We start from the raw sequence: 26,313 nt of genomic DNA, 5'->3' as shown, positions 1-26,313 counted from the left end.
GAGATATACATTCATCCCAAGCAATGGCAATGATGACAACAACATCTGATAGAGTAGGGGATCAAACAAACAGAGATTGTTTCATGGCTAAAACCTGAGTTATTGAAAACAGTCCATAAGAAACACCCCAACGATACACATCAAAAATATCATATTCTCATATATAGAGTATTTGCATGACTAGAGCTAGACTATATTCATGGGATGTATATACATTTATTTATGCTTCTCCAATCCAGATTATCTGAAAGAACCAACAACTACAGAACCAGAAAATTGCTATAAGCACCTCAGACACCTTCCCCGAGGGAGAGAAAGAGAGAGCAACTCAGACACCTTCCCCGAGGGAGAGAAAGAGAGAGCAACTCAGACACCTTTCCCGAGGGAGAGAAAGAGAGAGCAACTCAGACACCTTCCCCGAGGGAGAGAAAGAGAGAGCAACTCAGACACCTTTTCCGAGGGAGAGAGAGAGCAACTCAGACACCTTCCCCGAGGGAGAGAAAGAGAGAGCACCTCAGACACCTTCCCCGAGGGAGAGAAAGAGAGAGCACCTCAGACACCTTCCCCGAGGGAGAGAAAGAGAGAGCACCTCAGACACCTTCCCCGAAGGAGAGAAAGAGAGAGCATCTCAGACACCTTCCCCGAGGGAGAGAAAGAGAGAGCATCTCAGACACCTTCCCCGAGGCAGAGAAAGAGAGAGCACCGAAGATCATCCCTCTGTCTCTCCGTTTATACTCCATCACTCTTTCTCTCCAATCTTCAGGTCTCCTTGTCCTTCTAGCATTCCTATGGCTTGGTTTCTCTCTTTTTAACCCCTGACCTTTGTGGTTGCGTAGGAGGTGAAGAGGAGGGTTGAAATAAATAATGGGTTAGGCACACAGCACCGTGAAAGCTGCTATGTCACCCTTCATCCTCCTCCTCCTCTTCATCCTCTCTATCACTCCTCTCCCTCTTCCCCTCTTCCACCTCTCCCAGCCCTCTCCTGGATGAAAGCAGGTATGATGGGTGTTACAGTTGTGTTGAGCAGTGGTGTTCAGTGGGTCCTCCTGCCCCAGTATAGACTGTATATATGCTACAGGGTTGACTTGACTTGGAGCCCCGTCACAAAAGATCTTCATAATCCAGGAGTTTGGAGTGCTGGCGGGTTTTCCACAGACGGAAGAGACGGAAGTCAAAGTACATCTCAATAATCTCTTTTCCTAGATAAAAGAAGTAAACATTCAATGATGTGTTTCCCTACAGGGCACCTTATCTAGTTACAAATACAAGGACTGAGCTAGTTTAGATGTTCCCCTCAAGCGAGTCCACCTTAATATACTAGGTTGCGTTGCACCAACATGGATGAACTCTTAAACTGGTTGAAATCCAGGTTTATCTATTAATCATGTTGCACAAAGCTTAGTTTCAAATGTATCCTCGTTATATGTAATTATTCTTTAAACCAGGATCAAATTGAAGCCTGTCGCTCCATTGACCAGGTGTTCATTGTAAAAACTGCCACTGGAGGAGGTTAAACAAGCCAATGTATCTGCTGTATTGTTGGTGCGATTAACAGTTATGTTACTTTGGTTTATCATGTTTGTAAAAGTAAACTAGCCAGCTAACTAATTTGACAAAAAGCGCAGCCTCCCGGGTGGCGCAGTGGTTAAGGGCGCTGTACTGCAGCCTCAGCTGTGCCATCAGAGACTCTTGGTTTGCGCCCAGGCTCTGTCGTAACCGGCCGCGACCGGGAGGTCCGTGGGGCAACGCACAATTGGCCTAGCATTGTCCGGGTTAGGGAGGGCTTGGTCGGTAGGGATATCCTTGTCTCATCGCACACCAGCGACTCCTGTGGCGGGCCGGGCACAGTGCGCGCTAACCAAGGTTGCCAGGTGCACGGTGTTTCCTCCGACACATTGGTGCGGCTGTTTTCCGGGTTGGATGCGCGCTGTGTTAAGAAGCAGTGCGGCTTGGTTGGGTTGTGTATCGGAGGACGCATGACTTTCAACCTTTGTCTCTCCCGAGCCCGTACGGGAGTTGTAGCGATGAGACAAGATAGTAGCTATTAAAAACAATTGGATACCACGAAAAAGGGGTAAAAATTCAACAACTAAAAAAAATTAAAGTGCAATTAATTCTATAATTTAGTCTGCAGTGAAAACTCACTTTGCTTGCTAGCAATGACCAGTGATGGTCTGTTTCCATAGAAATGGAATTAGAGCATCATTGTTTTGGTGAATCCATTATGATGTAATATTAAACCAGATTAATTCATCTAAGTGGTGCAACACATCTCTGATGAAATATAATCCTAGATTTATAAAATCTAGATTAGGTCTAATCTAAGATTAATTTAACCATGTTGGTGCAACCCACCCTAAATATACTGTGTGTGTTACACACAGATATTGAAGATGATAATAATCTCTTTAACATTTGACTGGTTATTCTCAAGAACAATATAATTTGCAATGGATGGTTCAACTTTCTATCATTGTGTGTTGCCGCTATGGGAGACGTCATTCACTATTCAGGGAGCAGGCTGGTTTGACCCTCTCTCACAGTGAGTCACTGTCTGCCATTAACCTTCCTGACCTTATCTAACTCTCAACAAAATATCACATAATCACCCAGTGTGTGTAAAAGTGGGAGAGAGGGAGACAAGATGGTCTAGTTACAGTGAATGGACCCATAGGAGTGACAGAGGAAGAAATCAAAATGAGAGCAAATTGAGAAAGAGAGGTAGCAGAGACAGAGAGCAGGAGCAGAGACAGAGAGCAGTAGAGACAGAGAGCAGTAGCAGAGACAGAGACCAGTAGCAGAGACAGAGAGCAGTAGCAGAGAGAGACAGAGAGCAGTAGAGACAGAGAGCAGTAGCAGAGAGACAGAGCAGGAGCAGAGACAGAGAGCAGAGAGACAGAGCAGGAGCAGAAACAGAGAGCAGTAGTAGAGACAGAGAGTATGAGCAGAGACAGAGAGCAGTAGAGACAGAGAGCAGTAGCAGAGACAGAGAGTAGGAGAAGAGACAGAGAGCAGTAGCAGAGACAGAGAGCAGTAGCAGAGACAGAGAGCAGTAGCAGAGACAGAGAGCAGTAGAGACAGAGAGCAGTAGAGACAGAGAGCAGTAGAGACAGAGACCAGTAGCAGAGACAGAGAGTAGGAGCAGAGACAGAGAGCAGTAGCAGAGACAGAGACCAGTAGCAGAGACAGAGCAGAGACAGAGAGTAGGAGCAGAGACAGAGAGCAGTAGCAGAGACAGAGACCAGTAGCAGAGACAGAGAGCAGTAGCAGAGACAGAGAGCAGGAGCAGAGACAGAGAGCAGTAAAGACAGAGAGCAGTAGCAGAGACAGAGAGTAGGAGCAGAGACAGAGAGCAGTAGAGACAGAGAGCAGTAGCAGAGACAGAGACCAGTAGAGACAGAGAGCAGTAGAGACAGAGAGCAGTAGCAGAGACAGAGAGCAGTAGCAGAGACAGAGAGCAGTAAAGACAGAGAGCAGTAGCAGAGACAGAGAGTAGGAGCAGAGACAGAGAGCAGTAGAGACAGAGACCAGTAGCAGAGACAGAGAGCAGAGACAGAGACAGAGAGCAGAGAGACAGAGACCAATAGCAGAGACAGAGACCAGTAGCAGAGACAGAGAGCAGTAGCAAAGACAGAGACCAGTAGCAGAGACAGAGACCAGTAGCAGAGACAGAGAGCAGTAGCTGAGACAGAGACCAGTAGCAGAGACAGAGAACAGTAGCAGAGACAGAGAGCAGTAGCAGAGACAGAGAGCAGTAGCAGAGACAGAGAGCAGTAGCAGAGACCAGTAGCAGAGACAGAGAGCAGTAGCAGAGACAGAGAGCAGTAGCAGAGACAGAGACCAGTAGCAGAGACAGAGAGCAGTAGAGACAGAGACCAGTAGCAGAGACAGAGAGCAGTAGAGACAGAGACCAGTAGCAGAGACAGAGAGCAGTAGCAGAGACAGAGACCAGTAGCAGAGACAGAGAGCAGTAGCAGAGACAGAGAGCAGTAGCAGAGACAGAGACCAGTAGTAGAGACAGAGAGCAGTAGAGACAGAGAGCAGTAGCAGAGAGACAGAGAGCAGTAGAGACAGAGACCAGTAGCAGAGACAGAGAGCAGTAGAGACAGAGAGCAGTAGAGACAGAGAGCAGTAGCAGAGACAGAGAGCAGTAGAGACATAGAGCAGTAGCAGAGACAGAGACCAGTAGCAGAGACAGAGAGCAGTAGCAGAGACAGAGAGCAGTAGCAGAGACAGAGACCAGTAGTAGAGACAGAGAGCAGTAGAGACAGAGAGCAGTAGCAGAGAGACAGAGAGCAGTAGAGACAGAGACCAGTAGCAGAGACAGAGAGCAGTAGAGACAGAGAGCAGTAGAGACAGAGAGCAGTAGCAGAGACAGAGAGCAGTAGAGACATAGAGCGGGAGCAGAGAGAGAGAGCAGTAGCAGAGACAGAGAGCAGTAGCAGAGAGAGAGAGCAGTAGCAGAGACAGAGAGCAGTAGCAGAGACAGAGACCAGTAGCAGAGACAGAGAGCAGGAGCAGAGACAGAGAGCAGGAGTTGAGAGAGAGACCAGTAGGAGAGACAGAGAGCAGTAGGAGAGACAGAGAGCAGTAGGAGAGACAGAGAGCAGGAGCAGAGAGAGGGAGCAGTTGCAGAGACAGAGAATAGGAGCAGAGAGAGAGAGCAGTTGCAGAGACAGAGAATAGTTGCAGAGAGCGAGAATAGGAGCAGAAACAGGACGAATGGGCAACAGGGATAAATGAAAAATGTGAGGGACAGAGAGTGAAAGAAGGAAAAATAATAACACTTTTAATTGAGGGAACAAGTCCATCAATAAATACTTACTTTGAAAATTAATTGTGTGTGTGTGTGTGCGTGTGTGCGTGCGTGCGTGCGTGCGTGTGTGTGTGTGTGCGTGTGTGCGTGCGTGCGTGCGTGCGTGTGCGTGTGTGCGTGCGTGTGTGCGCGTGTGTGTGCGTGTGTGTGTGTGTGTGTGTGCGTGTGTGTGTAGCTGACAGTCCTCACCCTGTGCGGACAGCTCCAGCGGTGACTCAAATTCGATGGAGTAAGGCCTCATCAGGTTCTTTAGCTTCTGGAACAGCTGTTGGCCAACAATAAGAACAGACACCAATTAATCCTCCAGCCTGGCCTCAGAGCCTGGCTCTTCCTCCTGCTAGGTCCTGCCGAGGTCCTCCAGCCTGGACCTAGCACCTGCCACAGTGAGCCTCCAGCTCCAAGCTTTACGGCTGTGGAAAACTGTGCATTCACCTAAGATGGGTGACAGGGAGGGCGAAAGAGAGAGAGAAAGTGTGCAGAATAAAATGTTTCAAAGGCACCCAGGGATTGCCAGTCTATGTGTGTTCCTTTTTCTCTACTCTGTGATGACACTGCCTGCTCTGAGGAACACCTCTCCATACTCACCTCTGGAGACTTGCCCTCAAGGACCATCAAAGAATTAGCTCATCTGTAATTTAATGGATCTAGACATACTGGCTGACAACTCTCATTCCAGGAGCCTTTGCTTTAGGGTTTTATTGAAGCTTTGTTTCTCTTCAGGGAGCACAACTGTCTTCACTTAGCAGGAAGCCCATCCAAGCTGTTCTTCTGATCTGCCAACCTGTGTCCTCAAGTCAAGACACCGCGCCAATACAAATAGACTGATAATGTGGGGGGGGTATTGAGTCAAGGCCAATACAAATAGAATGATAATGTGCTGGGGGTATTGAGTCAAGGCCAATACAAATAGAATGATAATGTGGTGTGGGTATTGAGTCAAGGCCAATACAAATAGAATGATAATGTGGTGGGGGTATTGAGTCAAGGCCAATACAAATAGAATGATAATGTGGGGGGGTATTGAGTCAAGGCCAATACAAATAGAATGATAATGTGGGGGGGTATTGAGTCAAGGCCAATACAAATAGAATGATAATGTGGTGGGGGAATTGAGTCAAGGCCAATACAAATATAATGCGCTCGGGTATTGAGTCAAGGACAATACAAATGGAATGATAATGCACTGGGGGTATTGGGTCAAGGTCAAGAAGGAGAATTCTAAGAGTCAGATCCCCAGATCCAGATTTCTGAGTATAGGAGGAGTACTTATTAAAACTGTAAATGATGACATATCACACAGTCAATATGTGATAAAACTCTACTGCTGAGCAGGAAACGGTTGGTTAGCTGCATTTTTTTAGAGGGTGTTCAGTGGAGCAGGAACCATGACCTTACTGTAACTCTGAAAGGTAGAGAGAAGGAGAGAAGAGGAGGAGTGGAGAGGAGGAGTCGAAAGGAGGAGTCGAGAGGAGGAGTGGAGAGGAGGAGTGGAGAGGAGGAGAGGAGGAGTGGAGATGAGGAGAGAAGAGGAGGAGTAGAGAGGAGGAGAGGAGAGGAAGAGTGGAAAGGAGGAGTGGAGAGGAGGAGTGGAGAGGAGGAGAGGAGGAGTGGAGAGGAGGAGTGGAGAGGAGGAGTGGAGAGGAGGAAAGGAGGAGTAGAGAGGAGGAGTGGAGTGGAGAGGAGGAGTGGAGATGAGGAGAGAAGAGGAGGAGTGGAGAGGAGGAGAGGAGAGGAGGAGGAAAGGAGGAGTAGAGAGGAGGAGAGGAGAGGAGGAGTGGAAAGGAGGAGTGGAGAGGAGGAGTGGAGAGGAGGAGTGGAGAGGAGGAAAGGTGGAGAGGAGGAGAGGAGAGGAGGAGTGGAAAGGAGGAGTGGAGAGGAGGAGAGGAGGAGTGGAAATGAGGAGAGAAGAGGAGGAGAGGAGAGGAGGAGAGGAGGAGTGTAGAGGAGGAGAGGAGGAGTGGAAATAAGGAGAGAAGAGGAGGAGTGGAGAGGAGGAGTGGAGAGGAGGAGAGGAGGAGAGGAGGAGAGGAGAGGAGGAGTGGAGAGGAGGAAAGGAGGAGTGGAGAGGAGGAGTGGAGAGGAGTGGACATTTGTCCTGCATCTGTCTCACACACACGCATGCACAAGCAAACGCTCAGCTATGCAGGCAGGCAGCCAGGCAGAGACACTCACTCACTCACTCACTCACTCACTCACTCTACATACTCCTCCTATGCACAAATAAATGCTCAAACCTTCAGACAGACACTGAAGCAGAAACCAAGGTCACATATACATACGGTCTTTACCCTCATCATACATAAGATGTACACGCTCACTTTCATAACCTGTGACATCAAATGTCTGTTTCCGTGGTCTCTAGATCCACAGTCAGACAAATAATGAGAGAGGAGACAGCCAAGAGGACGGCAGAGCAGAGCCTGGGGACCAGAGGGTTGTGAGGGTTGTTAATAGTGCTTAAGCAGACAGCTATCTTGGCCTCTGCATTTTACTGTACTGTATACTCCCCTTAACAGCTTCACAACAGAGATGCCAGAGAGCCCTAACAACGCCAAGCACTTTAGCAGAGAGTGTGTCTATGTGTGTGTAAACACTCTGTTTATGTGTGTGTGTGTGTATGTATGTATGTATGTATGTATGTATGTGTGTGTGTGTGTGTGTGTGTGTGTGTGTGTGTGTGTGTGTGTGTGTGTGTGTGTGTGTGTGTGTGTGTGTGTGTGTGTGTGTGTGTGTGTGTGTGTGTGTGTGTGTGTGTGTGTGTGTGTGTGTGTGTGTGTGTGTGTGTGTGTGGCTTTAAGTGGAGAATGATGTAGCAACCTCTCCCCTGTCACAGTCACTTGGTCCATGTGCCTCTCTGCTAAATCCAGAAACATGACTCAGGATGAAATAATGGGCTCTTACCCATAAGAGGGAGAGAAGTAGAGAGAGGAGGGAGAGAAGTAGAGAGAGAGGAAGGAGAGAAGTAGAGAGAGAGGAAGGAGAGAAGTAGAGAGAGAGGAAGGAGAGAAGTAGAGAGAGAGGAAGGAGAGAAGTAGAGAGAGGAAGGAGAGAAGTAAGAGAGAGAGGAAGGAGAGAAGTAGAGAGAGAGGAGGGAGAGAAGTAGAGAGAGAGGAAGGAGAGAAGTAGAGAGAGGAAGGAGAGAAGTAGAGAGAGAGGAGGGAGAGAAGTAGAGAGAGAGGAGGGAGAGAAGTAGAGAGAGAGGAAGGAGAGAAGTAGAGAGAGAGGAGGGAGAGAAGTAGAGAGAGAGGAGGGAGAGAAGTAGAGAGAGAGGAAGGAGAGAAGTAGAGAGAGAGGAGGGAGAGAAGTAGAGAGAGAGGAGGGAGAGAAGTAGAGAGAGAGGAAGGAGAGAAGTAGAGAGAGAGGAAGGAGAGAAGTAGAGAGAGAGGAAGGAGAGAAGTAGAGAGAGAGGAAGGAGAGAAGTAGAGAGAGAGGAAGGAGATAATAAGAGAGAGAAGAGGGAGAGAAGTAGAGAGAGAAGAAGGAGAGAAGTAGAGAGAGGAGGGAGAGAAGTAGAGAGAGAGGAAGGAGCGAAGTAGAGAGAGAGGAGGGAGAGAAGTAGAGAGAGAGGAGGGAGAGAAGTAGAGAGAGAGGAAGGAGAGAAGTAGAGAGAGAGAGGAGGGAGAAACGTGGAGAGAGAGGAGGGAGAGAAGTAGAGAGAGAAGAGGGAGAGAAGTAGAGAGAGGAGGGAGAGAAGTAGAGAGAGAGGAGGGAGAAACGTGGAGAGAGAGGAAGGAGAAAGAAAGACAGCGATTCTCAACTCTCTCCATATATAAGCAAGGCACCATATTGAGTCACATAAAGTAAGGAGTGTGTGTGTGTGTGTGTGTGTGTGTGTGTGTGTGTGTGTGTGTGTCATTGAAATCCAAACGGAAAATATTTACACAAGAAGCATCCTAATATCACACAGTCAACTCTGTCATTCAGTAAGTTCACCATTCTGCCACTCTCACTGTTAAACATCACACAGTGTTCAACACAACGCTCTTTATGTCATCATTTGATCTGATCAGTCAACACCAATTTTTCTACAGTGATCTGGTGTGTGTGTGTTTTAACATGTGAGAGATGTAGTGTACCTTCTCTCCATTGGGGTTTCCTAGGACATAGCAGCCCATAATGTGGATGAGGTTGGGTTCAGGGTTCACTTTGCTCATAAACCGACTCAGCCTCCTCCAGAACCTGTTGTAGCAGGACGACATGGTTCACAACAATACTGCTACTCTAACAGTACCAACACAGAGACAGGAACTGTGTTCGCATCCCAAATGGTACCCTATTCCCTATGCAGTGCACTACTTTTTGCCAGGGCCCATAGGGCCATAAGGCTTTGGTCAAAAGTAGTGTTGTGTGCCATTTGGGACACACCCAGGTATAAGGACTATGGCTGCTGTATGAAGAGTAAGACTGATGACACTCACTGACTCATGTCCTCCTCTTTCTCCACCTTGGCGAATGTGGCCACTTTATTCTTCAACAGGTACAGATGCCCTGGACCTCCCTAAGAACCCCACAGAGATGTAGCTTTTCAAGTTCCCAGCCAAGATTAAAACCAACACCACTACTTGGCACTCACATAACATAGCAGGATCCCATTGAGAGAAAAAACACAATTATCCCCTCGACCTCCAGAGTTATGGCACTAATTGAGGTGTAATCTATCTTTCTACTGGGAATTACAGAATTCAGCATAAAACACATTTTATTTTGTTCTTTTATAAAACATTGTCATCTGTCTCTTCCCCTTTCTTTCTCTCTCTACTTTCTCCCTGTATCACCTGACAGAAGATGAGCATCCTCCAGATTCTGCTGCCTCTCCTGTAGGCTGTTAGCTTCTTGTCAATCTCCTCTGTGAAGAGAGAGAAACAGAGAGGGGTTAGAGAGAGAGAAAGAGAGAGAAAAAGAGAGGGGTTAGAGAGAGAGAAAGAGAGAGGGGTTAGAGAGAGAGAAACAGAGAGGGGTTAGAGAGAGAGAGAAACAGAGAGGGGTTAGAGAGAGAGAAAGAAAGAGGGGTTAGAGAGAGAGAGAAAGAGAGAGAAAAATAGAGGGGTTAGAGAGAGAGAAACAGAGGGAAAAATAGAGGGGTTAGAGAGAGAGAAAGAGAGAGAAAAATAGAGGGGTTAGAGAGAGAGAAACAGAGAGGAGTTAGAGAGAGAGAAACAGAGAGGAGTTAGACAGAGAGAAACAGAGAGGGGTTAGAGAGAAACAGAGAGGGGTTAGAGATAGAGAGAGAGGGGTTAGAGAGAGAGAAAGAGAGAGGGGTTAGAGAGAGAGAAAAAGAGAGGGGTTAGAGAGAGAGAAAGAGAGAGGGGTTAGAGAGAGAGAAACAGAGAGGGGTTAGAGAGAGAGAAACAGAGAGGGGTTAGAGAGAGAGAAACAGAGAGAAACAGAGAGGGGTTAGAGAGAGAGAGAAAGAGAGAGGGGTTAGAGAGAGAGAAACAGAGAGGGGTTAGAGAGAGAGAAAGAGAGAGGGGTTAGAGAGAGAGAAACAGAGAGGGGTTAGAGAGAGAGAAACAGAGGGAAAAATAGAGGGGTTAGAAAGAGAGAGAAAACGAGAGGGGTTAGAGAGAGAGAAAGAGAGAGGGGTTAGAGAGAGAGAAAGAGAGAGGGGTTAGAGAGAGAGAAACAGAGAGGGGTTAGAGAGAGAGAAAGAAAGAGGGGTTAGAGAGAGAGAAAGAGAGAGAAAAATAGAGGGGTTAGAGAGAGAGAAACAGAGGGAAAAATAGAGGGGTTAGAGAGAGAGAAAGAGAGAGAAAAATAGAGGGGTTAGAGACAGAGAAACAGAGAGGAGTTAGAGAGAGAGAAACAGAGAGGAGTTAGACAGAGAGAAACAGAGAGGGGTTAGAGAGAAACAACAGAGAGGGGTTAGAGATAGAGAGAGAGGGGTTAGAGAGAGAGAAAGAGAGAGGGGTTAGAGAGAGAGAAAAAGAGAGGGGTTAGAGAGAGAGAAAGAGAGAGGGGTTAGAGAGAGAGAAACAGAGAGGGGTTAGAGAGAGAGAAACAGAGAGGGGTTAGAGAGAGAGAAACAGAGAGAAACAGAGAGGGGTTAGAGAGAGAGAGAAACAGAGAGGGGTTAGAGAGAGAGAAAGAGAGAGGGGTTAGAGAGAGAGAAACAGAGAGGGGTTAGATAGAGAGAGAAACAGAGAGGGGTTAGAGAGAGAGAAAGAAAGAGGGGTTAGAGAGAGAGAAAGAGAGAGAAAAATAGAGGGGTTAGAGAGAGAGAAACAGAGGGAAAAATAGAGGGGTTAGAGAGAGAGAAAGAGAGAGAAAAATAGAGGGGTTAGAGAGAGAGAAACAGAGAGGAGTTAGAGAGAGAGAAACAGAGAGGAGTTAGACAGAGAGAAACAGAGAGGGGTTAGAGAGAAACAGAGAGGGGTTAGAGATAGAGAGAGAGGGGTTAGAGAGAGAGAAAGAGAGAGGGGCTAGAGAGAGAGAAAAAGAGAGGGGCTAGAGAGAGAGAAAAAGAGAGGGGTTAGAGAGAGAGAAAGAGAGAGGGGTTAGAGAGAGAGAAACAGAGAGGGGTTAGAGAGAGAGAAACAGAGAGGGGTTAGAGAGAGAGAAACAGAGAGAAACAGAGAGGGGTTAGAGAGAGAGAGAAACAGAGAGGGGTTAGAGAGAGAAAGATAGAGGGGTTAGAGAGAGAAAACAGAAAGGGGTTAGAGAGAGAGAAAGAGAGAGGGGATAGAGAGAGAGAAACAGAGAGAAACAGAGAGGGGTTAGAGAGAGAGAGAAGCAGAGAGGGGTTAGAGAGAGAGAAAGATAGAGGGGTTAAAGAGAGAGAAACAGAAAGTGGCTAGAGAGAGAGAAAGAGAGAGATGTTAGAGAGAGAGAAACAGAGAGGGGTTAGAGAGAGAAAAACAGAGAGGAGTTAGAGAGAGAGAGAAACAGAGAGGGGTTAGAGAGAGAGAAACAGAGAGGGGTTAGAGAGAGAGAAAGAGGGGTTAGAGAGAGAGAAACAGAGATAAAAAGACAGGGGTTAGAGAGAGAGAAACAGAGAGGGGTTAGAGAGAAAGAAAGAGAGAGGGGTTAGAGAGAGAGAAACAGAGAGGGGTTAGAGAGAGAGAAAGAGAGAAAAGAGAGGGGTTAGAGAGAGAGAGAGAGAAAGAGAGAGGGGTTAGAGAGAGAGAAACAGAGAGGGGTTAGAGAGAGAGAAAGAGATAAAAAGAGAGGGGTTAGAGAGAGAGAAAGAGAGAGGGATTAGAGAGAGAGAAACAGAGAGGGGTTAGAGAGAGAGAAAGAGAGAGAAAAAGAGAGGGGTTAGAGAGAGAGAAAGGGAGAGGGTTAGAGCTAGAGAAAGAGAGAGGGGTTAGAGAGAGAGAAAAAAAGAGAGGAGTTAGAGAGGAAGAAAGAGAGAGAAAATCATAATTTTCACTGCATAATGTGTCTCACTCCACAAACATGGTCTGCGTCCCAAATGGCACACTACTCCTGAGTGGCCCAGCAATCTAAGTTAATGCATCTCAGTTGTAGAGGCGTCACTACAGACCCTGGTTTGATTCCAGACTCTTTCACAACTGACCGTGATTGGGAGTCCCATAGGGCGGCGCACAATTGGCCCAGGGTCGTCCTGGGTTAGGTTTTGGCCAGGGTAGGTCGTCATTGTAAATAAGAATATGTTCTTAACTGACTTGCCAAGTTAAATAAAGGTTCAATAAAATAAAAATATAAAATAGTGTGCTACTTTTGATCAGGGCCTATAGGACTGGTTAAAAGTAGTGCGCTATATAGGGAATATAGTGCCATTTGGGATGAAGATTTTAACAGAACTAACAAACAAAGTCATATAAAGGGCAGTTTACCCACCGAGGATATCATCAAACGTAGCATGTTCATGGTCCTGGAGACAGAGATTATAAAGTCAATATCCTTCACTGAATATTATACATGATAACTGATTTATCACCTGTGCATACAGACACATAGAGAACAGGGTGACGGTGTGTGTGTGAGAGAGAAAGTCACTCACATAGAGGATGGGGATGATTGAGGGGTCATCCCTGCGGATGATGGTGGGAACGTACTCTGCCTTGGGGACTTTGGAGGAGATCAGCTGAGAGTGAGAGATGGAGAAAGAAGAGAGAAGAAGAGAAAGAGGTGACTCTGCTGTGTTCTGTCTGTCAACCAGTGCCTGTAGGGACCTGAACATTCATTATTCACACTAGTCTGTCTGTGTAGCCAAGATGCATTGTACACTGAGTGTATAAACATTAGGAACACCTTCCTAATATTAAGTTGCACCCCATTTTGCCCTCAGAACAGCCTCAATTCATCAGGGCATGGACTCTACAAGGTGTCAAAAGCCTTCCACAGGGATGCTGGCCCATGTTGACTCCAATGCTTTCCACAGTTGTGTCAAGTTGGCTGGATGTTCTCTGGGTGGTGGACCATTCTTGATACACACAGGAAACTGTTGAACGTGAAAAACTCAGCAGCATTGCAGTTCTTGACACACTCAAACCGGTGCGCCTGGCACCTACTACCATACCTTGTTCAAAGGCACTTAAATATTTTGTCTTGACCATTCATCCTCTGAATGGCACACACACAATCCATGTCTCAATTGTCTCAAGGCTTAAAACTCCTTGAACCTGTCTCCTCCCCTTCATCTCTACTGATTGAAGTGGATTTAACAAGTGACATCAATGATCATAGATTTCACCTTGATTCACCTGGTCAGTCTATGTCATGAAAAGAGCAGATGTTCCCAATATTTTGTACACTCAGCGTATGTACTGGTATCAAACAAGATTCCACTTGAATTCAATTCCATTTTATTTCAATCAGTTAAGGATCAAAGAATATAAGGTATTTTGAGTACATTTGAGTACTACTTGGCACTCACATAACATAGCAGGATCCCATTGAGAGAAAAAGACAATTATCCCCTCGACCTCCAGAGTTATGTCACTAATTGAGGTGTAATCTATCTTTCCACTGGGAATTACAGAATTCAGCATAAAACACATTTTATTTTGTTCTTTCATAATCATTGTCATCTCTCTCTCTTCCCCTTTCTTTCTCTCTCTACTTTCTCCCTGTATCACCTGACAGAAGATGAGCATCCTCCAGATTCTGCTGCCTCTCCTGTAGGCTGTTAGCTTCTTGTCAATCTCCTATTTTTATTCATATCTTAAAGAATCATGACAGCCGTGACATTCCAACACAGTAAACATGCTCACATGCAGCCAGTCCTCTTTGGGTAAACCTGGGAACTTTGGGAAAGTTATAAGAATTGTTCAACCCTAGTTCCTCACCATAATTTTAGGTGGGATGAAGTCATCTCCCTCACAGGCCAGTCTCTCCATCTCCCTCTCCTCCTCCCAGTCTAGGTCCTCACGCTCCCCCTCATCCAGAGTCCCACATGAGGCTGGCAGGTCCCCACCTATCCCCCAACAAAGAGAGCAGGCACACCGTTAGAGAGAGAGCAGGGGAGGAGACGGGAGAAAGATTGGATGAGAAGAGAAGAGGGGAGACATGGAGTAAGAGAGGGGGGAGGTAGAGGAGGAGAAGAGATGGACAGAGAGAAAGCAAGCAATGGAATAATAGAGAAAGAATGAGAAAGGCAGATGGAGGGAGAGAGAGTGGCAGGGAGAGAGAAAGGCAGATGGAGGGAGAGAGAGTGGCAGGGAGAGAGAAAGGCAGATGGAGGGGGAGAGAGAGAGTGGCAGGGAGAGAGAAAGGCAGATGGAGGGAGAGAGAGTGGCAGGGAGAGAGAAATGCAGATGGAGGGGGAGAGAGAGAGTGGCAGGGAGAGAGAAAGGCAGATGGAGGGAGAGAGAGAGAGTGGCAGGGAGAGAGAAAGGCAGATAGAGGGAGAGAGAGTGGCAGGGAGAGAGAAAGGCAGATGGAGGGGGAGAGAGAGAGTGGCAGGGAGAGAGAAAGGCAGATGGAGGGAGAGAGAGAGAGTGGCAGGGAGAGAGAAAGGCAGATGGAGGAGAGAGAGAGAGTGGCAGGGAGAGAGAAAGGCAGATGGAGGGAGAGAGAGTGGCAGGGAGAGAGAAAGGCAGATGGAGGGGTAGAGAGAGAGTGGCAGGGAGAGAGAAAGGCAGATGGAGGGAGAGAGAGAGAGTGGCAGGGAGAGAGAAAGGCAGATAGAGGGAGAGAGAGTGGCAGGGAGAGAGAAAGGCAGATGGAGGGGGAGAGAGAGAGTGGCAGGGAGAGAGAAAGGCAGATGGAGGGAGAGAGAGAGAGTGGCAGGGAGAGAGAAAGGCAGATGGAGGAGAGAGAGTGGCAGGGAGAGAGAAAGGCAGATGGAGGGAGAGAGAGTGGCAGGGAGAGAGAAAGGCAGATGGAGGGGGAGAGAGAGAGTGGCAGGGAGAGAGAAAGGCAGATGGAGGGAGAGAGAGAGAGTGGCAGGGAGAGAGAAAGGCAGATGGAGGGAGAGAGAGTGGCAGGGAGAGAGAAAGGCAGATGGAGGGAGAGAGAGTGGCAGGGAGAGAGAAAGGCAGATGGAGGGGTAGAGAGAGAGTGGCAGGGAGAGAGAAAGGCAGATGGAGGGAGAGAGAGAGAGTGGCAGGGAGAGAGAAAGGCAGATGGAGGGAGAGAGAGTGGCAGGGAGAGAGAAAGGCAGATGGAGGGGTAGAGAGAGAGTGGCAGGGAGAGAGAAAGGCAGATGGAGGGAGAGAGAGAGTGGCAGGGAGAGAGAAAGGCAGATGGAGGGAGAGAGAGAGAGAGTGGCAGGGAGAGAGAAAGATGGTAGTAGAAAGTGACAGTGGGGGACAAAGAACGACAGAGGTGAAGTGATAGAGGATAACACCCATCCAGAGGAATAGGTGGAAGTAGAAAAAAAATAAAGGAAAATAGTCTAGTCAAAGAGGAAAGCAGAGGTAAAAAAGAGAATGGGAAAGGTGACAGGGTAGATCAACAGCTTGTGCCAATCATTAGGAAAAAAACACTGGGCTGTCAGAGAAGAAGAACGTTTCAAGACACACATATACCTGGTGCCATTTCAATGTCATAAACAGTAACCTCTATCATTAGACTGTGAGAGACGCAGAGGCACAAAGGTGATGGAAAAACAGAAACAAACACACAAACATTGAAAAACATTCAAGAGACTACAGAGAAAAAGACATGCAGACATATAAAACATACAGTGCATATACACACACACTCCCAGACTGGCGCTTCACACACTCCCAGACCGGTGCTTCACACACTCCCAGACGCGCTTCACACACTCCCAGACTGGCGCTTCACACACTCCCAGACCGGCGCTTCACACACTCCCAGACCGGCGCTTCACACACTCCCAGACCGGCGCTTCACACACTCCCAGACCGGCGCTTCACACACTCCCAGACTGGCGCTTCGCACACTCCCAGACCATTTGAGACAAATACTCACAGAGAAAGAGAGAGAGCATCACAAATTTGGAGACATACCCACGGTCAGAAGGAGACAGACAGACAGGGTCAGAGTCAACAGCAGGGACAGCCGATTAGTGTGTGTGTGTATTTTACCATAAATGCTTCAGCATACTTGTACTTGTGTGTGAGTGTATAAGTGTGTTTGTCTGTGTGTGTGCCTGTATGTGAGTGTGTGTGTGTATCAGTGGGGGCTGGTGGGAGGAGCTAAAGGAGGATGGGCTCATGGTCATGGCTAGGGATGCAAACTGCTGAGAGTCCAAAAAGGTGACACTTATTTGTTGTTGCACTGAAACATGCAATAAATCCCTGCTAGGAGGAAATGCAGGTTTTAACTAATTAAACAACAAAGAATATGATCTACATGATCAGTCTGTGTGCAAAATAAAAAGTGGTTCATGTCAACCTAAAAAAAATACAATTTAAGAAAGCAATCCAATGTTAATTGTTGCCTAGACTTTACTACACTCAAATCTTGAGAAAACCCTGACTAATATTACAGTTAGCCATGACAGCATTTATAATAGAACGCTTGTTACCATGACAGCCTTTATAATAGAATGCTTGTTACCATGACAGCCTTTATAATAGAACACTTGTTACCATGACAGCATTTATAATAGAACGCTTGTTACCATGACAGCCTTTATAATAGAATGCTTGTTACCATGACAGCCTTTATAATAGAATGCTTGTTACCATGACAGCATTTATAATAGAACGTTTGTTACCATGACAGCCTTTATAATAGAATGCTTGTTACCATGACAGCCTTTATAATAGAACACTTGTTACCATGACAGCCTTTATAATAGAACGCTTGTTACCATGACAGCCTTTATAATAGAACACTTGTTACCATGACAGCCTTTATAATAGAATGCTTATTACCATGACAGCATTTATAATAGAATGCTTGTTACCATGACAGTGTTTATAATAGAATGCTTGTTACCATGACAGCCTTTATAATAGAACACTTGTTACCATGACAGCCTTTATAATAGAATTCTTGTTACCATGACAGCCCTTATAATAGAACGCTTGTTACCATGACAGCCTTTATAATAGAATGCGTGTTACCATGACAGCCTTTATAATAGAACGCTTGTTACCATGACAGCCTTTATAATAGAACACTTGTTACCATGACAGCCTTTATAATAGAACACTTGTTAAAATGACAGCCTATATAATAGAACGCTTGTTACCATGACAGACTTTATAATAGAACGCTTGTTACCATGACAGCCTTTATAATAGAACACTTGTTAAAATGACAGCCTTTATAGTAGAACGCTTGTTACCATGACAGCCTTTATAATAGAACGCTTGTTACCATGACAGCCTTTATAATAGAACACTTGTTAAAATGACAGCCTTTATAGTAGACCGCTTGTTACCATGACAGCCTTTATAATAGAACGCTTGTTACCATGACATCCTTTATAATAGAACACTTGTTAAAATGACAGCCTTTATAGTAGAACGCTTGTTACCATGACAGCCTTTATAATAGAACGCTTGTTACCATGACAGCCTTTATAATAGAACACTTGTTACCATGACAGCCTTTATAATAGAACACTTGTTACCATGACAGCCTTTATAATAGAACACTTGTTACCATGACAGCCTTCATAATAGAACACTTCTTAAAATGAGAGCCTTTTTAATAAAACTATTGTTACCATGACAGCCTTTATAATAGAATGCTTGTTACCATGACAGCCTTTATAATAGAACACTTGTTACCATGACGGCCTTCATAATAGAACGATTGTTAAAATGACAGCCTTTATAATAGAACACTTGTTACCATGACAGCGTTTATAATAGAACACTTGTTACCATGACAGCATTTATAATAGAATGCTTGTGACCACACACATAAATATTGCACATAAATAAAAACATCTGTAAGTAGAAATAGAATTAAACAAACAGGCATTCTATTTTTGCTCTATTATAGTGGCCACAAGGCTACATGTGTGCAAAAATAACGTTCAATGAGTAAAAAAATGACAATCCCCCTCACTCACACATACTGTCAAGTTCAACACAACATTGAACAATATCTTTGGGCTACACAGCACATTATTACATTGTACACTTTCTGCCAGTGGACATCTGGTCTACAATGTGCCAGCAGAGCATGATACCCGTTGGCATAATGGATCTCTTTCAGGCAGAGAGTACACCTGGCATACCCCTTTAATCCACTGTATTGAAAAAGTGGACTTTTCAAAAATTTCTCATTAGATCTACATGAATCACATAGGTCACCTATTTTGGATTCAAAACGGCCGAAAGGTGACTAGTTTGCATCCCTGAATGGCTGGAATGGAATAAATGGTACAGAGTTAAACGTGGTAAGTGTGTGTAGTAATGTTTGTGCCTGTTTGTGTGTGTCTTAGTGAGTGTCTATTAGTGAGTGTCTATTAATGTGTGTGACTGTATTGACTCACTGTCTCTGGTGTCATGTGAAGAGTCATTCTTGACAGGGGTGGGGTCACTCCAGGAGCGGTTGAAACTCTTCGCTCTACGCTCGGCAAATGCTAGTGAATGTGGGGAGAGAAAGTCACACACCCATGCACCATACACACACCCTGAACACACACACCATGAACAGACACACCCTGAACAGACACACCCTGAACACATACACCCTTAACACACACACACCCTGAACACACACACCCTGAACACCCAACACACGGTTCATTGTACACACACACAAGCATGTACGCACACCTATGCTCACACGCACACGTATGCTCACGCGCACACACGTGCACACACACACACACACACACACACACACACACACACACACACACACACACACACACACACACACACACACACACACACACACACACACACACACACAGGTACCATCCCTGGGTGGATGAGTTTAGTTAGGTGTTACAAACGCAGCCTCACCAATGAGAGACTGGGGAGATATTTAATTTATTAGCTTATCGATTAGCATATCCAGCATTGATTATGCCTCAACACCAGCAATAACACACACACTGTAGGTTCATCAAACGTGTGCCAACACACACACACTCATCGGTGCACAACGGCATGCCACACACCAATATACATAGAGATAGCGCACATCACACACAGGGCCATGCATAAACACAAAGACAACAAGACACAAAACCACTGATGGGGGGAGGACATGTTGGGAGAACTCACAGCCCACAGTAACACTGTGACTCACTCTGTGCCTTCATTCTCCTGCTGCCCACCATTCTAAGATGCTTCCGGAAGTTCCTGTGGGCAGATTGGGCATGAGGAGATGGAGATGGGGAGAGAGGGAGGAGGAGGAGGAGGAGGGGGGGGGGGGGGGGGGGAGGAGGAGGAGGAGGGGGGGGGGGAGGAGGAGGAGGAGGGGGGGGGGGGAGGAGGAGGAGGAGGAGAAGGAGGAGGAGGAGGAGGAGGAAAAGAAGGGAAGAATCATTTAGAGGAGGAAGTGAGTTAATAAGGGAAAGAGAGTGTATGTGCCCCAAATGGCACCCTACATAGTGAACTTCTTTTGACCAGAGCACTGTGGAAAGAGGTGCAGTATATATGTAGGGAATAGGGTGCCATTTGTGACGTAGACAATAAGATAAAAAGTGTGACAGAGACGTGCACAAAAACATTTTAAATTAAAGATTTAAGAAATTATTTCATAATTTAGGTCTGTCAGATGAGTGTTTTAAGTAACATTGGACCATTCCACTGCTGCTACATAACTGTATATATCTACCTGCTGCTACATTACATATATATCTACCTGCTGCTCCGTAACGTATATATCTACCTGCTGCTACATAACTGTATATATCTACCTGCTGCTACATAACTGTATATATCTACCTGCTGCTACATAACGTATATATCTACCTGCTGCTACATAACGTATATATCTACCTGCTGCTACATTACATATATATCTACCTGCTGCTACATAACGTATATATCTACCTGCTGCTACATAAAGTACATATCTACCTGCTGCTACATAACGTATATATCTACCTGCTGCTACATAACGTATATATCTACCTGCTGCTACATAACGTATATATCTACCTGCTGCTATATAACGTATATATCTACCTGCTGCTACATAACGTATATATCTACCTGCTGCTACATAACGTATATATCTACCTGCTGCTACGTAACCGTATATATGTACCTGCTGCTACATAACTGTATATATCTACCTGCTGCTCCGTAACGTATATATCTACCTGCTGCTACATAACCGTATATATCTACCTGCTGCTACATAAAGTATATATCTACCTGCTGCTACATAAAGTATATATCTACCTGCTGCTACATAACTGTATATATCTACCTGCTGCTACATAACGTATATATCTACCTGCTGCTACATAAAGTATATATCTACCTGCTGCTACATAACTGTATATATCTACCTGCTGCTACATAACGTATATATCTACCTGCTGCTACATAACTGTATATATCTACCTGCTGCTCCGTAACGTATATATCTACCTGCTGCTACATAACGTATATATCTACCTGCTGCTACATAACTGTATATATCTACCTGCTGCTACATAACGTACATATCTACCTGCTGCTACATAAAGTACATATCTACCTGCTGCTACATAACGTATATATCTACCTGCTGCTACATAACCGTATATATCTACCTGCTGCTTCATAACTGTATATATCTACCTGCTGCTACATGAAGTACATATCTACCTGCTGCTACATAACTGTATATATCTACCTGCTGCTACATAACGTATATATATACCTGCTGCTACATAACGTACATATCTACCTGCTGCTACATAACTGTATATATCTACCTGCTGCTACATAACGTATATATCTACCTGCTGCTACATAACGTACATATCTACCTGCTGCTACATAACTGTATATATCTACCTGCTGCTACATAACTGTATATATCTACCTGCTGCTACATAACTGTATATATCTACCTGCTGCTACATAAAGTACATATCTACCTGCTGCTACATAACTGTATATAGCTACCTGCTGCTACATAAAGTACATATCTACCTGCTGCTACATAACGTATATATCTACCTGCTGCTCCGTAACGTATATATCTACCTGCTGCTACATAACGTATATATCTACCTGCTGCTACATTACATATATATCTACCTGCTGCTCCGTAACGTATATATCTACCTGCTGCTACATAACTGTATATATCTACCTGCTGCTACATTACATATATATCTACCTGCTGCTACATTACTGTATATATCTACCTGCTGCTACATAACGTATATATCTACCTGCTGCTACATAACTGTATATATCTACCTGCTGCTACATAACTGTATATATCTACCTGCTGCTCCGTAACGTATATATCTACCTGCTGCTCCGTAACGTATATATCTACCTGCTGCTACATAACTGTATATATCTACCTGCTGCTACATAACTGTATATATCTACCTGCTGCTCCGTAACGTATATATCTACCTGCTGCTACATAACTGTATATATCTACCTGCTGCTACATAACTGTATATATCTACCTGCTGCTACATAAAGTACATATCTACCTGCTGCTACATAACGTACATATCTACCTGCTGCTCCGTAACGTATATATCTACCTGCTGCTACATAAAGTATATATCTACCTGCTGCTACATAACTGTATATATGTACCTGCTGCTACATAACTGTATATATCTACCTGCTGCTACATAACGTATATATCTACCTGCTGCTACATAACTGTATATATCTACCTGCTGCTACATAACGTATATATCTACCTGCTGCTACCTAACCGTATATATGTACCTGCTGCTACATAACGTATATATCTACCTGCTGCTACATAAAGTATATATCTACCTGCTGCTACATAAAGTATATATCTACCTGCTGCTACATAACTGTATATATCTACCTGCTGCTACATAACTGTATATATCTACCTGCTGCTACATAAAGTATATATCTACCTGCTGCTACATAAAGTATATATCTACCTGCTGCTACATAAAGTATATATCTACCTGCTGCTACATAAAGTATATATCTACCTGCTGCTACATAAAGTATGTATCTACCTGCTGCTACATAACTGTATATATCTACCTGCTGCTACATAACTGTATATATCTACCTGCTGCTACATAACTGTATATATCTACATTCTGCTACATAAAGTATATATCTACCTGCTGCTACATAAAGTATGTATCTACCTGCTGCTACATAACTGTATATATCTACCTGCTGCTACATAACTGTATATATCTACCTGCTGCTCCGTAACGTATATATCTACCTGCTGCTACATAACGTATATATCTACCTGCTGCTACATAACTGTATATATCTACCTGCTGCTACATAACCGTATATATGTACCTGCTGCTACATAACTGTATATATATCTACCTGCTGCTACATAACCGTATATATGTACCTGCTGCTACATAACTGTATATATCTACCTGCTGCTACATAAAGTACATATCTACCTGCTGCTACATAAAGTACATATCTACCTGCTGCTACATAACGTATATATCTACCTGCTGCTACATAAAGTACATATCTACCTGCTGCTACATAAAGTACATATCTACCTGCTGCTACATAACGTATATATCTACCTGCTGCTACATAACTGTATATATCTACCTGCTGCTACATAAAGTATATATCTACCTGCTGCTACATAACTGTATATATCTACCTGCTGCTACATAAAGTATATATCTACCTGCTGCTACATAACTGTATATATCTACCTGCTGCTACATAAAGTACATATCTACCTGCTGCTACATAAAGTACATATCTACCTGCTGCTACATAACGTATATATCTACCTGCTGCTACATAACGTATATATCTACCTGCTGCTACATAACTGTATATATCTACCTGCTGCTACATAACTGTATATATCTACCTGCTGCTACATAACGTATATATCTACCTGCTGCTACATAACTGTATATATCTACCTGCTGCTACATAACGTATATATGTACCTGCTGCTACATAACGTATATATGTACCTGCTGCTACATAACGTATATATCTACCTGCTGCTACATTACTGTATATATCTACCTGCTGCTACATAAAGTACATATCTACCTGCTGCTACATAACTGTATATATCTACCTGCTGCTACATAACTGTATATATCTACCTGCTGCTACATAACTGTATATATCTACCTGCTGCTCCGTAACGTATATATCTACCTGCTGCTACATAACGTATATATCTACCTGCTGCTACATAACGTATATATCTACCTGCTGCTCCGTAACGTATATATCTACCTGCTGCTACATAAAGTACATATCTACCTGCTGCTACATAACGTATATATCTACCTGCTGCTACATAACGTATATATCTACCTGCTGCTACATAACGTATATATCTACCTGCTGCTACATAACTGTATATATCTACCTGCTGCTACATAACTGTATATATCTACCTGCTGCTACATAACGTATATATCTACCTGCTGCTACATAACGTATATATCTACCTGCTGCTACATAACTGTATATATCTACCTGCTGCTCCGTAACGTATATATCTACCTGCTGCTACATAACTGTATATATCTACCTGCTGCTACATAACTGTATATATCTACCTGCTGCTCCGTAACGTATATATCTACCTGCTGCTACATAACTGTATATATCTACCTGCTGCTACATAACTGTATATATCTACCTGCTGCTACATAACGTATATATCTACCTGCTGCTACATAACTGTATATATCTACCTGCTGCTACATAACCGTATATATGTACCTGCTGCTACATAACTGTATATATCTACCTGCTGCTACATAACTGTACATATCTACCTGCTGCTACATAAAGTACATATCTACCTGCTGCTACATAACTGTATATATCTACCTGCTGCTACATAACTGTATATATCTACCTGCTGCTACATAACGTATATATCTACCTGCTGCTACATAACTGTATATATCTACCTGCTGCTCCATAACCGTATATATGTACCTGCTGCTACATAACGTATATATCTACCTGCTGCTACATAACCGTATATATGTACCTGCTGCTACATAACGTATATATCTACCTGCTGCTACATAACCGTATATATCTACCTGCTGCTCCGTAACGTATATATCTACCTGCTGCTACATAACTGTATATATCTACCTGCTGCTACATAACTGTATATATCTACCTGCTGCTACATAACGTATATATCTACCTGCTGCTACATAACTGTATACATCTACCTGCTGCTACATAACTGTATATATCTACCTGCTGCTACATAAAGTACATATCTACCTGCTGCTACATAACGTATATATCTACCTGCTGCTCCGTAACGTATATATCTACCTGCTGCTACATAACTGTATATATCTACCTGCTGCTCCGTAACGTATATATCTACCTGCTGCTACATAACTGTATATATCTACTTGCTGCTCCGTAACGTATATATCTACCTGCTGCTACATAACGTATATATCTACCTGCTGCTACATAACTGTATATATCTACCTGCTGCTACATAAAGTACATATCTACCTGCTGCTACATAACGTACATATCTACCTGCTGCTACATAACTGTATATATCTACCTGCTGCTACATAACGTATATATCTACCTGCTGCTACATAACTGTATATATCTACCTGCTGCTACATAACGTATATATGTACCTGCTGCTACATAACGTATATATGTACCTGCTGCTACATAACGTATATATCTACCTGCTGCTACATTACTGTATATATCTACCTGCTGCTACATAAAGTACATATCTACCTGCTGCTACATAACTGTATATATCTACCTGCTGCTACATAACTGTATATATCTACCTGCTGCTACATAACTGTATATATCTACCTGCTGCTCCGTAACGTATATATCTACCTGCTGCTACATAACGTATATATCTACCTGCTGCTACATAACGTATATATCTACCTGCTGCTCCGTAACGTATATATCTACCTGCTGCTACATAAAGTACATATCTACCTGCTGCTACATAACGTATATATCTACCTGCTGCTACATAACGTATATATCTACCTGCTGCTACATAACGTATATATCTACCTGCTGCTACATAACTGTATATATCTACCTGCTGCTACATAACTGTATATATCTACCTGCTGCTACATAACGTATATATCTACCTGCTGCTACATAACGTATATATCTACCTGCTGCTACATAACTGTATATATCTACCTGCTGCTCCGTAACGTATATATCTACCTGCTGCTACATAACTGTATATATCTACCTGCTGCTACATAACTGTATATATCTACCTGCTGCTCCGTAACGTATATATCTACCTGCTGCTACATAACTGTATATATCTACCTGCTGCTACATAACTGTATATATCTACCTGCTGCTACATAACGTATATATCTACCTGCTGCTACATAACTGTATATATCTACCTGCTGCTACATAACCGTATATATGTACCTGCTGCTACATAACTGTATATATCTACCTGCTGCTACATAACTGTACATATCTACCTGCTGCTACATAAAGTACATATCTACCTGCTGCTACATAACTGTATATATCTACCTGCTGCTACATAACTGTATATATCTACCTGCTGCTACATAACGTATATATCTACCTGCTGCTACATAACTGTATATATCTACCTGCTGCTCCATAACCGTATATATGTACCTGCTGCTACATAACGTATATATCTACCTGCTGCTACATAACCATATATATGTACCTGCTGCTACATAACGTATATATCTACCTGCTGCTACATAACCGTATATATCTACCTGCTGCTCCGTAACGTATATATCTACCTGCTGCTACATAACTGTATATATCTACCTGCTGCTACATAACTGTATATATCTACCTGCTGCTACATAACGTATATATCTACCTGCTGCTACATAACTGTATACATCTACCTGCTGCTACATAACTGTATATATCTACCTGCTGCTACATAAAGTACATATCTACCTGCTGCTACATAACGTATATATCTACCTGCTGCTACGTAACGTATATATCTAC

General features: G+C 44.1%; 1 protein-coding gene across 2 annotated transcripts in view; it reads right to left on the bottom strand.

Annotated features, from left to right (window-relative positions):
* Positions 1 to 609: 609 nt before the first annotated feature.
* LOC110522865 (NMDA receptor synaptonuclear signaling and neuronal migration factor) overlaps positions 610 to 26,313 on the bottom strand; it is a 64,768-nt gene continuing 39,064 nt past the window's right edge. The window contains exons 6-15 of one of the 2 annotated variants that reach the window (XM_036977146.1): positions 19,415 to 19,467; positions 18,648 to 18,737; positions 14,068 to 14,195; positions 12,780 to 12,863; positions 12,617 to 12,650; positions 9,592 to 9,662; positions 9,235 to 9,314; positions 8,893 to 8,995; positions 5,006 to 5,081; positions 610 to 1,199 (exon numbers count right to left, since the gene is read on the bottom strand). In XM_036977146.1, the coding sequence (XP_036833041.1) occupies positions 1,102 to 1,199; positions 5,006 to 5,081; positions 8,893 to 8,995; positions 9,235 to 9,314; positions 9,592 to 9,662; positions 12,617 to 12,650; positions 12,780 to 12,863; positions 14,068 to 14,195; positions 18,648 to 18,737; positions 19,415 to 19,467 (817 nt within the window). In that variant the 3' untranslated portion in view covers positions 610 to 1,101. The remainder of the gene's footprint in view (positions 1,200 to 5,005; positions 5,082 to 8,892; positions 8,996 to 9,234; positions 9,315 to 9,591; positions 9,663 to 12,616; positions 12,651 to 12,779; positions 12,864 to 14,067; positions 14,196 to 18,647; positions 18,738 to 19,414; positions 19,468 to 26,313) is intronic. The other variant, XM_036977147.1, reaches the window with a different exon arrangement.

The sequence above is a fragment of the Oncorhynchus mykiss genome, chromosome 5 (assembly GCF_013265735.2).
Source record: "Oncorhynchus mykiss isolate Arlee chromosome 5, USDA_OmykA_1.1, whole genome shotgun sequence".
In the NCBI taxonomy this organism is placed as follows: domain Eukaryota; kingdom Metazoa; phylum Chordata; class Actinopteri; order Salmoniformes; family Salmonidae; genus Oncorhynchus; species Oncorhynchus mykiss.
Note: the sequence above shows the minus strand (reverse complement) of the source record. Positions and strands in the feature narration are given on the sequence as shown.